The sequence below is a fragment of the Lissotriton helveticus genome, chromosome 5_1 (genome assembly GCF_964261635.1).
Source record: "Lissotriton helveticus chromosome 5_1, aLisHel1.1, whole genome shotgun sequence".
Taxonomy (NCBI): Eukaryota; Metazoa; Chordata; class Amphibia; order Caudata; family Salamandridae; genus Lissotriton; species Lissotriton helveticus.
This window is the reverse complement of record NC_136065.1, coordinates 1,884,897,597-1,884,912,620: the sequence shown is the minus strand read 5'-3', so window position 1 is coordinate 1,884,912,620 and position 15,024 is coordinate 1,884,897,597. Positions and strand designations below refer to the sequence as shown.

Genomic DNA, 15,024 nt, shown 5'->3' with positions numbered 1-15,024 from the left:
TCTGGAAAATACGCATACAATCACCAACACATACCGAAGGCGATTGACTCTTGGCATTTCGATGAAATCTAGTTGCATTCTATTGAAAGGCCCCCCCGACCTCCCAATGTGACTCAGTGTGACTGGTGTTCGTTTGCCTACGTTCAGTTGTTGGCAGGTAACACATCGCTTACATACTGATTCTGCTGCTATTCTAAATTTAGGGCAATACCAAGTTTGCCTAAACACTCTCATCATAGCATCCCTTCCTAGATGTACTGGACCATGTATTTCTCTTGCCATGGGATTAGCTAATTCTTCAGGTAACACAGCTCTCCCATCTGCTGAAACCCAAAAATCCATTTCACTTCGCACACAACCTGCTGTTTCCCATGCCCTTTTCTCAGTTTCTGGTGCATTCTCCTGCATTACCCTCAAATCTTCCCAGGAATCCACAGTCTCTAACATCATGCTTAATTCTGTCCTTTCTTCTGCACCTTCAATTTCCACTTTTGAGAAAGAATAATTTTGTTCCGCACAATAACGTGCGACTTCATCAGCATATCGATTGCCTTGTGACACAAAATCTGTATTCTTAGTATGAGCTACACACTTTACTATTGCGATGTCAACTGGACCTTGTAATGCTTCTAACAACAGCCGCACAAATTCTCCATTTCGAATGGGCGAACCAGAGGAGGTCATGTAACCTCTCTGAGGCCACAACTGCCCGAAATCATGAACCACACCGAAACCATATTGGCTGTCCGTGTAGATGGTGACTCTCTTTCCGTTTCCTGCTATGCAGGCACGAGTTAGGGCAATAATTTCTGCTACCTGTGCGGAATGTACTCCTTCCAGGCAAGCGGCTTCCACAACTCCAGTAATGGTACAAACAGCATAAGCTGCTCTCAACCGACCAGTATCGTCTCTTAAACATGAGCCATCAACAAGATAAATTTCATCGGGGTCAGACAATGGCTCATCCACAATATCTGGTCTGGGTTTCGTGCATAGTTCAGTCACATCAAGGCAATCGTGGTCTTCACATCCTTCGCCTTCTATTACAGTGGGTAATGGCATCAAAGTAGCAGGATTCAAGACAGAGCATCTCCTGAGAGTCACGTTCTCTGCGGCAAGAATAACTTGCTCGTAGCGCGTGAGCCTACTATTGGTCAGATGCTGCGTCTTCGTCCTGGTCATTAACAATTCAACTGAATGTGGTACATACACCACCACTGGATGTCCCATCACAATACTCTCGCTCCTTTCAATGCTGACACCCGTTGCAGCAACGGATTTGAGACATCCGGGCAACACTGCGGCTACTGGATCTAATGCAGCCGAAAAATATGCAACTGGTCTACGGGCATTTCCGTGGGTCTGTGCCAAGACTAACCCTGGGCGTAGTTCGCGGAGCCGCACTCCGCGGAGCTACGCGAAGACGCAGTTGCACTCCGCGACCTTCGCGTAGCTCTGCGGACATGTGTAGTAGCTTGCTAGACCCGTTCGCGCGCCGTTTTTCGTCTTCGGGAGCGCGGTGCGCGTGTTCGGGGCGCTGCCTGCATGCTCGAGATAGCTAGCGCGCTAAGTTACTCAAGAGGTTTGTCCCGCCCGCTTGCGTTCCCTTATTTCCAAAGTGCGTGATCGCGTCAAATATCGCGCGAACTTACCCCCGGCGCACGCAATAATGTTATTCAGCGCGCGAGAACTACGCTACGCACCGGATCGCGGAGTAATCGACAGCTTCGCGTTCTCCGTAGAACGCGGAGTTGCCAAAACTCCGCAAGCTCTGCGAACGGAGCGTAGTTCTTCGCCCAGGGTTAGCCAAGACTGACAAAGCACATCCCTCTCTCTCACAGCAATAGAGTAAAAATGTTTTCTCGTAATCAGGCATTCCCAGAGCCGGAGCACAACATAAATCGTCTCTCAGCTGTAAAAACGCCACCAGACATTCTTCATCCCATGGTACCGGATCACTCACCTCCTTGTGCGTCAGTTTCCGTAAGGGCTTTGCTTTCAGTGAAAAGTTAACTATCCACTGTCGGCAGTAACCCACCATTCCTAGGAACATTCTAACTTCTCTCTGTGTTGTAGGCGCATTCATCTTCATTATCGCCTCAATCCTCTCTGGGGACACCTTACGTTTCCCTTTTTCTAATCGGTGCCCTAAATACTGTACTTCTGTCAGACAATATTGTAACTTGCTTGGAGATACCTTATGTCCATTTTCAGCTAAATGGTTCAGTAAGGCAATTGAGTCTGCTTTGCAGGCTTCCTCTGTTTCTGACGCAACAAGTAGGTCATCTATGTACTGTACCAGAACCGAATTCTGTGGCAGTACTAGATTCTCAAGATTCTTCTTCAACAACTGATTAAAGATGGATGGGCTGTCTGTGAATCCTTGTGGGATTCGACACCATGTTAAAATGCGATCTTCCATTTTAAAAGCGAAGAGATATCTGCTCTCTTCATCCAATGGGATGGAAAAGAAAGCCTGGCAAAGATCTATCACTGTGAACCATTCTGCTTGACATGGTATTTGAAACAGTATCACTGAAGGATTCGGTACCACGGGACAACATGAAACGACTATGTTGTTAATTTTTCGTAAATCCTGCACTATCCTGAATTTCCCACTAGGTTTCTGCAAACCCATTATCGGGGAGTTACAAGGACTGCCCACGATTTCTTTCAGTATTCCCTGTTGTATCATTGACTCAATCACAGGTTTTATTCCTGCAATCGTTTCCTGTGACAATTTGTATTGAGGCGTTCTTGGAAACTCAGCATTTGGTTTTACCAGAATTTTTACCGGTTCTACCCCTTTAATCAATCCTATTTCCTCTCCGGTGAAATCCCATACCTCTGACGCCACTGCATCTCGTAGGTCTTGGGGAAGATCTTCTACAGTCAGAGTAGGATATAGTTCTACACAGGATTTTGAATTGGCCACCTTAAAAGTAGCATCTTCGTCTGTAGTCTGTACCTCCACTCCTTGCGGGGTGCAGTATATGGTGCAGTTCAATTTGCACAACAAATCCCTTCCTAACAGACATACCGGACTCGAGTCACAAACCACAAACTGATGTTCGTTCATGTGGTTTCCAATTTTCACAGACACTGGTTCTGTCAAGGGACTAGTCATCCTTTTATTTGCGACTCCTACCACCTGAATTGTTTCCCCTGACATCGGCAAGTCTGGAACCACCGCTGATCTCAGAGTCGATCGAGTAGCCCCAGTATCCACCAAGAACGTAGTGGGACACCCTGCCACTTCTGCCTCAACAAATGGCCCTCTCTGATCCACTTCTAGGACTGCCCCGAGGGTACAGTCCTCTTCACTGCTCACACGTTGTCCTGTCAATGGATCAATGTAATAACACTTTTCTTCCTCGATAAACAGAGGCATTTGTTTAAAGACCTTTCCCCCTGTCGCTATCTTCGGTGGCTGTGGGAATTGGGCCCGTGGAGCCGAAGTCCCCCCTTTGGCCACCTTGCTACCTGGAACTGTCACCTTTTGAGTTGGGATTTCTTGGACCTGCTCTTCTACTTCTAGCTCTCCATTTTCAGGGTTAAAGGGACACTCGCGTCGCCAATGCCCCACCTGGTGACATTGATGGCACTTTGTCGTTTTCTTTAAAGTGGCAAAGTCTATCCTAGGTCTCTGCCCTTCCTCATTGTCCTTATTCTGACCGTTTGGCTTTCGTCCCATCCCCTGCTTCTGCTGGCCACCCTTCCCGGCGGATTGCATTTGCACCACCATCAATTTCTCCTTTAGATTCTTGGCTTTAGAATCTATTTCATCACTACAGTATCTTGCATAACGTAGGATTTCATCGAGTGGTTTGTTTTGCCAACAAATTAAATGTTGCTGAATCATCAAGCAAATATCCCAGATCTCAACCCCAAGACAAACTTTGACACAAATTGTCCTATATCTTTGGGATCCATTACATCGAGTCCACTGTATTGCTTGAATGTTTTCAACAACCTCTCATAAAACTCATGCACGGTCTCCTTCGGTTCTTGCCTCGTTCGATCTATCTTTACCCAATCTATATCCTGTGGTGGTACCTTCTCTTTCAACCAAGCTATTACCCTTTCATACTTTCACATGACAATCTCGGATGGTCCATTAGTTCGGACATCCCTCACTGGTTCAGCATTTGGCCATTCGACACTAGTCTTACACGGGGTCCACAGATCAGATGGGACCACGATGTCGAACAACGTGTTCAAATCAATCCACAATACTTTCGAAATTTTGACAAACCTTTCTACCTGCTTATACCACTCTACTGGATTGTCCCTCAACTTCGGAAATGAGTTGGTAAATGCAGCTAAGTCTCCTCTACTCCAGGGCACATGTACATAATTTCCATTTGATATTTCTCGCAAAGGGAATGCCTCCATCTGCATTACCCTTCCCTCAGAGGTCATCACATTTGTACTTCGCCTAACCGTGCCCTTTTTCGACCACCTTTCTTCCCATTTATCCAGTTCTCTCCACACTCTTATTCCAGATATCAACTCCCTTATGTGAGTTTTCAATCCAGTAGTCCTCTTCTCATCTAGGTCTTGGTCTGAGTATTGTAACCTATGGTTACTCTGTAGTGCCCTTGTCCTAGATAAATCTACAGCATACCTGTCGGCCAAATTAGACAGTTTCTCATGGAATGCTCTAGCTCTCCTAGTAGTATCCTTTGCTATGAACAACAACTCATCTTGTTCGTACAAATCGATCCTTTCTAAAGGCACCGTCCCTTCTATAATCTCGTCTAGATCGGATTTCAGACTGGAGACATCAAGTCTTTTAACCTTTATCGCAGCTTTCAGCACCTCTGGTCCAGATGTACCTTCTACATCCTTCCCGTCCCAGCTCCTAGCCCTGCGCCTAGGCACTGGTGAGTTAAAGGGAGTCCTCCCCTCTTCCCATCTCTCTAGGTCCCATGCCTTTCCATCCTCTCGGGGTGGGTGGTGAAATACTTCCTTGTTTCTCAATTTTCCGCCTTCCCCGATCTGCCTGTTTTCTCTGGGTGCATAGTAAGGCATCCCATTGCTCCCCCTTTCCTCACTATTGCCCTGTGATTCTTGATTACTCGAAGCATGGCGGGACCTGTCACTGTTCTCCTTCCTCCAATGTTGAACGTCTTCCCCGAGTGTATGATGAAGGCACCTAAACCTATTCTGAAAAGCCCGTACCATTTCATCTCCCCCTTTCCCCCAGAGACGAGACATTTCCTCACACTCTACAATCCTAGTATTTTGTTCCGGCTGTTCTCCCTGATTTGTAGGACGTGCATCCCCTCTATTCTCTGGACTTAGGCTTTCCCTGCCCTGACTGCTTTCGCTGGCCCCACAATGAGATACAGTCCCATTGCCCCTAGTTTCCCACTCTGGTTCCGTTCTTGTCCTGTTACTCGGGGATACTATGGACCCGTCCCATTCCCTCAAATCAGCTCTTAATTCTGAATAGGGTCTTGGCCGCGGTCCCCTTAGATCCATTGGTCCTCTCTGACCTCCCTGTTCTGAATTGGGACCGACAGTTGTGTCTAATGGGGTATTCCATGTTACCGATCCTGGCAATTGTTTCCATGCATTTGTCACATTATTCCTTCTTTCTATCTCAATCCTTTCTCTATCCAATTGCCTCTGTTCCTCCTCTCTATCTCTTTCTGGGTTATAGATCGATACTATGGGTCCTATGGTAACGTGCACCTGAAGAGCATCTGGCAATCCAACAGACTCAACCCTTTCGGTGGTTGGCGTTTTCTGCACCACAAACCTTCCCACTACACTCTGTACAGTGTGGTTTTGAGGCATTTCTCCGTTTTTGATAGGTGTCCATTCCGATATAGGGAGTGGTGTATACCCCTCTATGGCATTCCCATCTTCCCTTGCGAGCCCTCTATCTTCTATCACCCCCACTCTCGGAGGCGGTCTATCCATTAACAATCTGTTTATCAGATTGTCCTCCGACTCGCTTTCCTCGTCCTCTTCCATGAGGTTTCCTCCTCCTCCTGCCACCTCCCTCATCGGATACATTTTTTCCACCTCAATAGCCTGTACCCTCCAACGCTTTGCCTCCTCATCCCATTTGGAATCTCGCACTGCTCTTACCGATCGCGTCAGCCTTTGTTGACGCATGTTCAAATTTCGGTCGTGTGCAGCCTTAATCCATGCATTAAGGGCCTCAAACTGTGTTGGTCTAGGTTACGGTTTCAATGAGGACATAGTTGCTTTTAGCCGATGTAACACCTCTAACTTAAACGTCCCGTACTTCGGGAACTGCATTTCCTCATTCCCTTCCGTAAGCTTATTCCAAGCCCCAATCCATAATATGGTATGCAGCCCCACATTCGTTGCCATATAATGAGCTGGCGTACCCTCCGGCGGAGCCTCTTCCCCATAATAATGTTCACTTCGTTTACGTTTAAAAATCCCTTTCAAACACTTAAAACACTTCATGATTTCTCTTTTCTCCGCGTTTGTTTACTTCCTGATGACACTCCACCAATCTCAGCGCCGTTCTCACTAACTGGCCTATCCGTACGCGACTTTCCTCCGACGTCACTCTAGCCGCCCAACCAGAGCGCGGCTCTAGCTAACGTCACACCAACCGCTCAATCACAGCGCGGCTCTAGCCGACGTCACCCGTCCCCTTTCGCAGCAGTTCCCCTCCTTTCTCAGCTCGTCTCCTCGGTCATGCACGCGTCCCATTCATACTCTGAAAAATGATTACTTCCGTCCAAGCGATCACCTTTCTTGACTGTACGCCCACAGTCTTTCTGTAGTTGTCACCTTAACTTGGCGAAATGTCTTTCCGTTTACTTCCAGACAATCGCCTTCTCCGATAGGTTACCCACACACAGTAACTTTCGACCAGCGTCCGTTACTCATACACTCACTCTTACACTCCCCCTATCTTGGATCCACGGCGGTCAATGGTACCTCGTGACCTCCGTACTATGGTCGACAACTACCCTGGATGTTCGATACACCCAAAACCACTTAAGCTCTGGCCTGAACTTAAGATTTCACCAGTTCACCCGTTTACCAGGTTACCAGTTTACCAGGTTGCGCGCGCTCACAACCTTCTTTCATTCACACTACAGGCATTCAACTCCGCAAGACATTACAATACAAATACAACACAAAACACCGCAATCTGTTCACGCATGACCCTTGTTATACTCACTCTCCTCCGATACTGCTGCTTTTCTCGCACCGTCTGCACCTTTCGTCACACGATTCTTCCGCTGCCCGTCTCTCGACGTCTAGGGGCCTTGGGGTAAGCTAACCTCTCTAGATTACCTTCCTCAAGAAGATAACCATCCTCACTCTGCTACCAGCTGCTAACGCGGGATTACTGGTTACTAGTTACCTTACCAAATCCCAAACTAAGTCGACTGAATCGTTGGTACCTGTCATTGAGTAAAAGGTAATCTATCAATAAGTCAATAACTTTAAGAACTTACACCACTCTAAATGACCACTGACCAAAATTAAGTTTCAAATATTTAATATAAAGTCAAAGATAACTGAAGATACAAACTTCTCAAAATAAGATTCAGAAGATAAATCGGTATCACTATGAACATGAACTTTTTGAATAGTCTGAGTCTGAAAAACAAGATAATAAGTACAAGCTCGAAAACCATAAGGGTTGCCAAAATGGATACAAGTTGCAACCTCAAAGTCATTACAGAAAAGAAAATTAAGGTTAGTCTGTCCCTACACTATACTAAGTGACATCCCTACTTAGCAAGATCTTTACCCCTCTAGGTGTCAGCCGTGGTGACTTCCTAAGAAGATCACGCACTTCTCTTTGTGTCTTCTCTGATAATGGGTCTCTCCTGATCAGCCTATCTGCCTACCCATCCGCTTCCTTAGGCTCCCAAAATCATCTGCTCTGCTCTCCTCCCGGGTCTCTTTCCCTAATACCAAATCACATTTCTGATAGGAACGCCCCTTGGGACGCCCCTCACGTGGTATATCTTTGCGCGGTAAACTCCATGATGGTACTCTTGAAGACCCTCGTTAAAGTTGACCTTGGTTCCCAGGCTTCTTCTCCAGTGCGCCGATACCCCCTAAATTCCTGGAAACTCCTACAGGCCTGCGCAAGGCGCCACTGAACAAAGTCCCTTTCATTCGAGCTGGTTAGGACCCTCGCACCTGCATACAGTTCGTCCTGCAGTGGGCCTCAAATTCCAGACTCCACCATATCTTTAGGTCGTAAAACACACTCCAAAGCTCTGTGCTGGACACCTCTCGACTTCTTCCCTAACGAGCACATGGCAGTTCAAACGATATGACATTATCAGTTCAGGCCTACTTGATTTACATGAAGCGGGTCCCTGCACTCTTAAAACATTAACTTGATTTAAACAGCAACATTCTTAACTAACATACGTTTCTAAAATAACACATCTATAAAGCATATACTTTAACCCTAAGTTCAATAATACATTTGGAAGAACCATGTCAACCTCGTCTTACATTATTTTAGCAGCACGTTCAGGTTTGCTGTGAATTGCCCTGAGGCCTACACATTTAACTGGATTTCAGAGTTACATTTAATTCAGACATGATTCTTTTAACATGAGAACGTGAGGTTTTCACATTCATTCCAACATTTCTACATTAATCTCACACAGTTATAATTATTGTTACGCTACTTAAACATTCGATACATTTCACTACTGAATATAGAACACTCTGTAAATTTCACTCCTAGATATAAAACACTCGTGTGCAAAACATGTTTAAACTAACTATGTGCTTGTAAATATGGTGCACTTATACATTTTTTTTCAAACTTGTGCTCTCTCACTTCTTTTGGGTAATAAAAAGGGTCTAAAGAGAATTTTGTAAAGCCATCTTTGCCAAGTAGTAAGAAATATTCTGTTCCTGTTTCCTGCTGCGAGCAAATAAAATGTCAATGGTTAGAACCACACAGTCTGCACTAAATGACATTGTGTTATATATTTCTTTTTCAGCGACAACTGATCTTGTTTTCATTTATGACATCGGGAAGGGAGATGAAAATGTAACTGTGAGATACCCCTTCCCTCTCAATGACGACGAATGGCATCAGGTGAAGGCTGAAATGAACGTGAAGCTGACCAGGCTGAAGGTGGACAAATTGCCCTGGGTGGTGAAGCTGACCCCATACCAAAGCTACATTAACCTGACCTTCGACCAGCCCCTTTATGTGGGTAAGCCGCCGCCGTCAGCCTGCAATGCCCCTTAGCAGCATAGCCAAAAACGGAAGTGAACACACTAAGGGGCATATTATCAAGGGGGTTTATCTCTGCTTTTTTGGCTTTAAAAGCCAAGAAAGCGGAGATAAAATTATCTCCCTATTACCTAGCTGTCGCTAACACCAGTTAGCGACAGCTAGTAGGAGATAGCGACCATCTTGGGCCCCACTTTGCATGTCAGTGATATTTATCACTAATGACATGCAAAGTGGGCGTGCCAAGATGTTAGCGACTGGAAACAGTCGCTAACATCGCTATCTCCTATTACCAACTTTTGGAGATATTCGCGCTAAGCGCGAATATCTCCAAAAACTAACACCTGCCCTGAGCAGTTCTTAGCCATGTTATCCAATGGGAGGTGGATAACATGGCTAAGAGCATTAGCTCGGTAATGCATGAATATCGCTGACTTTTCAGCGATATTCATGCATTGCGGCCGTTTTTTATCGCATTTGCGATAAACCTTGATAATAGCAAGGTTTATCTGCGATAATTTCTGACGATGCTTAGCGTTAAAAAATTCGTTGCTAAGCATCGTTAGCGATAAATATCGCTTAACGTTGGTAATATGCCCCCAACTTCCTCTAGGAAATTGTTTGGATTAGCATCTAAGATTATTCTGACACTCACTCATGTTATTACAATATATACAAAATATACATCATTTCAACATCGTGGCTGTACAGCAAATAACAATGATATTTGCCAGTCCTTACAATTACTGTGACATTTACCTACGATTCCGACATAGTTAAGTTCTTGTAGTCTTTATTTTGCAGTTTCAAAATATTTTATGGCATTAAAAAGAAAAAGTGATCAACAAAATACTGCTATTGCCATTTTGAAGTGAAAACATAATCCCCCAGACGCATCAAAGTTATGTTTTGCGAGTCCTTAATAGCGAATTTTAAGGATTCGCTATTAAAGACTCGCAAAACGGGATGCATGTAGGAATCGCAATGTTATTGGCGATTCCTACTGATTCCTTATTTGCGATTCACTAATTGCTAATCGCAAACAAGGAATGGCTTTCCCATACCATTTCAGGGGTGCAACAGGGTGTCCTTTGGACACCCTGGCACCCTTGAAATTGCGGCACATTTGCGATTCGCTAATTGCGAATCGCAAATAAGGACTGACTCCCCATTCATTCCTATGGGCCTTTACACACAATAATTCCTTTCCTGAGGTTTTTATCGTAAACACTTACCGTTTGCTCTGAGCTGTACTAGCAGCCGAAGCCTCATGCAGTTTTACAGGCTGGAATTAACCGGGTCAGTTTCACCTTGCACCTGGGAAAACTAGGTGCATTTGTGCAGGGGTGATCAGGCGTGGCAGCATACAAGGATAACACCAACCTGCCTCATAATCAGAGCCTTGGAGTGCAAACCTCCATTAAGACAGGTAAGATGCTGGAGGGAGGAAGTGTTCTGCAGACAGGAGCGAGTGCCTGAGGGATGCTGTGGGGAGGATGTCGTGTTTGGATCCAAAACCAGGTCGGAATACTTGTTGCTTATTTCCCTTCCTTGCATATCCAGCCTCAGATTCGGAAATGGATGCACGGGCGGAAAAGTTTGAAGTAATGTTTCAGAAACTTTCTGGGACACTGGGTAGCACCACAGTGAGCCTGAAATGCATATCTGAATCTGTGTGTATGAAGTTGAAGGCTGAAATTTGTTTTAGGGGGCATAGTATTTTTCAAGCAGACACATAATTTTACTAGTTTTGATATTTAATTGCAGGATCTGCTGAGTATAGGCTGAGGCCGTTTCTGGGCTGCTTGAGAGGCCTGAGAATGAACGGCGTGACTCTGAACCTGGAGGCCAAAGCCAACAGCTCAGAAGGGGTGAACGTGAACTGCACGGGCTATTGTCGGAACCCGCTAATCCCGTGCCAAAATGGAGGCCGCTGTGTGGAAAGATACAGCCACTACACCTGCGACTGCAACGGCACAGGCTTTGAGGGCATGGTGTGCACAAGAGGTGGGTCCCAGTTCCATTTCAAACAGCAGTTTTTGTGAAAGCCTGAGTAGTTAACAGGGTTGTTACTAATTATTATTTTAATAATTGCAAATGTTCAGGTTAAGAAGGGTGGCTGGATGGTGATCCAGCGAGACACCAACCTGCGGACAAATATCACAAAGTCACACACATTCGGGCCCATTAAACACACTCACTTGCAACATCCAGTTGATGAATCCCCGCCGGAGATCAATTTAGAGCTTCTTTATATTGTCCATTTACCTAGAGAATTTTGAACCTATTTATTTATTTACTAAGCCCTTCCTATACTCATGGGTCTATTAGTTGATTTAGAGATGGTAATTAAAGACATTAAAGCATTTTTCTTATTTATTCATTGAATAACCACAGAGTCAGTTTCTAGTTTTAAAGTTGTATCTGAAAATATTTTTGTGAGTCAAATACAAATTACAGTGTTAACTCTATCATTCTGGAAAGGTAAAAATTTAGTGGCCTATATAAGTCTATAAAATGTAATGACGAGTACCTCAGGAAACGAGGAGAGAGAAAAAAGGTACATTGACACAATACAGCTATATTTACCTAGGATGGTGTGAGGTCAGACCCCTCTGGCCAAGAGTTTGGACCCCACAAATTACCAGGTAATGGTTCAGGACAGGATGTTGACAGGACAGATCACCTCTTCTGGATTCAACACAAGCGTCAAACCCCTCCCAGATACTAGTTCCCTCCTCGACCATCTTCCCCACCTCGTTCCTAATCCCTCGCCTCCTCGGTCCTCTTCCGCACTCTCGTTCCTAAATTTTATTTGAAAAATTCTAAGTCTGCTTCAAGTAATCAATCAGTAATCGGAGAGCATGTCTATCTCTCAGCGTTCTGGCAGCGATCAGCTAATTAATTTTACTAACTATCCCAATCATACCTTTTGGTGGCATGTTCCACCTCCAAATGTTTCAAACCAGTGTAAGTTGTGTGTTCTGGTTGGACACGCCAAGGGAGATGATCGTCACATCATACTAAATGTGTTACTTTTCTAAAAAACATTGTCTTATGTTCCCGACATTTAATTTGTTTTCCCAAGCTTTATTCCCACCCGTTTCTCATATTAAACTTAAACATTGCATTACATTTATACATTTGTTCATTGAGTCTTCAGGATGTTCCATCATTTCTCCCTATGAGAAAAGATCATCCTTGACTATGTTCCAAGGCTTGAGATCACAACTCCAGGGTTGTTGTTTACTGAAGCTGCGCATGTTACCCACGTGGATTTAAGCCTCGTCTCTTGATTTAGGCCCAATTACGAACTAACAGAGAAGACAAAAAAACAAGATGTTAGATTCAAATAAAATAGCTTCACTGTATACCACTTATGTCTACTCTAATCCCATTTAATTAAAATACTTCTTTATGCATTAGCACTTAGTATAAAACGCAGTTTAGTTTTGAGCAAAGCAGATGCTTAGCATGTGAGTTTTGAAGCAGCCATTTTGCACATTAGTGTGCAGAAGCAAAGCTTTCCCTCCAAGCGTTATGACCTCATGCAAATGGGGCATGCTCAATTTGTTTTCCCGCGTTTTAGTGGACATTTTAGTCTCATTCAGTTACTTGTTGGGGGACACATAGGCAAGCTTCCCCTGCTTCTACATTGTATACGAAATTCACTTAAATTAGTATAACAAACAATTATCAATACTTTATGATTATAGGAGAGGATTCATCCAGCAAGTTGCTTATATGAAAAACGTTGGTCCATCAATGGCTAGGACCGAAAATATGGGGCCATTCCTAAGCACCGTCACCCCAACCTGTCAGAGTCCACGCGTGAGATTCCCCCAATGACCCCTACCCACATGGCCCTCTACCCCTCAATCTCCACCTATCAGATCCTGTCTCACATTGCACACCCGGCCTTCAGATCTGCTTCTTAGCCTACGCCTCTTTGAAAGGGGCCTCATACAAAGTTTAGGATCTGTTTCCAGAGTACCTAGAAGCATTATTTCTCTCCAGCAGAAAATCATGTATTTGACTATAAGAAAATTATACACCTCATTGAACAGTGGGTGAACAGCAGATAATACTCTTACGTTATGACAATGAATCGGTTGGTGCTACAGTGTGCCAACAGGGAAAATGACAATCACAGATTGAACCGCAGAAGGAATTGAGCCATGGTACACAATAAGATACGCATCTCATTTACTGTGCCCTGCAGCATAGCATGGGATGTAAGCACTTCGGACAAGGCAAGTATTCTTCCACTTTTCATTTAAAATGTTGCACCCTTAAGAATGGCCATGCTCTTCTTAGAATGCTCATAAGAATTTTGCGTCTGGGGCAACCTCCCCTGTGGCTCCACCCATGCTACGCCACTGACTGTGCCAGATCATAGCACATGAAAATGTGTGCTCCGGAAAATAAAATACAGTCATTGCCTGGTATCGTAAGACACAATTCTACCATCATGTATCTGAATGTTGATTAAATGTTCCAGGATACTGTCAATAATATGAGGGTGTTATTAATTTTTCCAGGGTGATTTTAATAATATGACGATGTGCATGCCAGGCTGGCTCTGGTGCTGCTCAAGTGTGCTAAGGTGCTCCTCACATTGTGCCAGGATGTCTGCTCCGAGATTGCCAAGCAGCAACGGATTGGTAACGCGGGCACTCGGGCAATGCCCCAGGGGCCGGTGTCCAAGTTCCAGCTGTGGGCTGCTTTTTTGAGCAGTCTGCGGGGGCCAATGTGGGTGGTGCCCTTTTCAAATACAGCCTGCGGCCCAGTGGGTGTCTGAGTGGCCTTCCTGGAGGCAGATGGGCGCGCATTACCTTCAGTTTAGCAACAGGCAGATGTGTCACTCCATTTCTCTCGTTGGGCCTGTCCATTATTGTATGTTGATTGAGCAGGAGTAGGGGGCCTGAGAAAAAGTGGTCTCACTTGTTTTCAGGTGTAGTTCACCAGTTTGAACTAATCCCTGCATTTTTTTACCCCCGCCCCCTTTTTTTAATAAGATTTTGCGGAAGCTCTGTTTTGCGGGAAGTCAATATGCACATGTGGGACCCTTTTCTTTTAGCATGCTCGGGCCAATTTTTAATCCCAATCCAACCCTGTTGCCAAGTCAGTTGCTTTGTTGTTTTGCCAATTTCACTTTGCTCTATTTGAGCTTGCATTACTTGGCACATTTGCTGGGTGTTTCCATATTGCCATAGGAGCTTCGTAATGTTTCAGTTAAGCATGCATTGCCAAGCCACCAGATGCTTGGTATTTGCTATTATATGCCTAGCTACTTGCATAAAAGATATTGCCATCATATGCCCACTTAGATACTTCCCCCACATTAGCCAGGCTCCCCTCCTTTGCTGTCATTGCCATTGTGTGGCAGGTAGTTCCGTTCTGTGGCAGGTATTCTAATTGCATGTTCTTGGTTGTCACCGCCCTCCACCGATGGCACGTTCCCCTGAGTAGACAGAGAATCACCTTAGCTATGAGTGCCACATGTTTTATGGCTGATGCCAACTTTAACAAAGCGGGTGGCTTCAGCATCGCTAGAGCTGTCTATGATGGTGCTGTGACATCCGCCCTTGCAAGGCATTAGTTTGAACACCCAGCATGTGTGCCTCTTTGCTTCTCTCATGCATCTGTCAACTACTCACCAGTAGGTCTAGCCCAGCACACCAACCTCGCTGGTTTACACTTGCGGTGGGTACCTGACACAACATCCTCCCATCCTTTAAACATGCTTTCATACCACGTTACCAGTACACATACAGCATCCATGTGCTTTATAGCACCTTCTA

General features: G+C 45.0%; 1 protein-coding gene across 1 annotated transcript in view; it reads left to right on the top strand.

Moving 5' to 3' along the window:
- Positions 1-15,024, top strand: part of CNTNAP1 (contactin associated protein 1) — a 199,190-nt gene that overhangs the window by 150,848 nt on the left and 33,318 nt on the right. The window contains exons 17-18 of the mRNA XM_078640668.1: positions 8,982-9,200; positions 10,988-11,227. Of these exons, the coding sequence (XP_078496794.1) occupies positions 8,982-9,200; positions 10,988-11,227 (459 nt within the window). The remainder of the gene's footprint in view (positions 1-8,981; positions 9,201-10,987; positions 11,228-15,024) is intronic.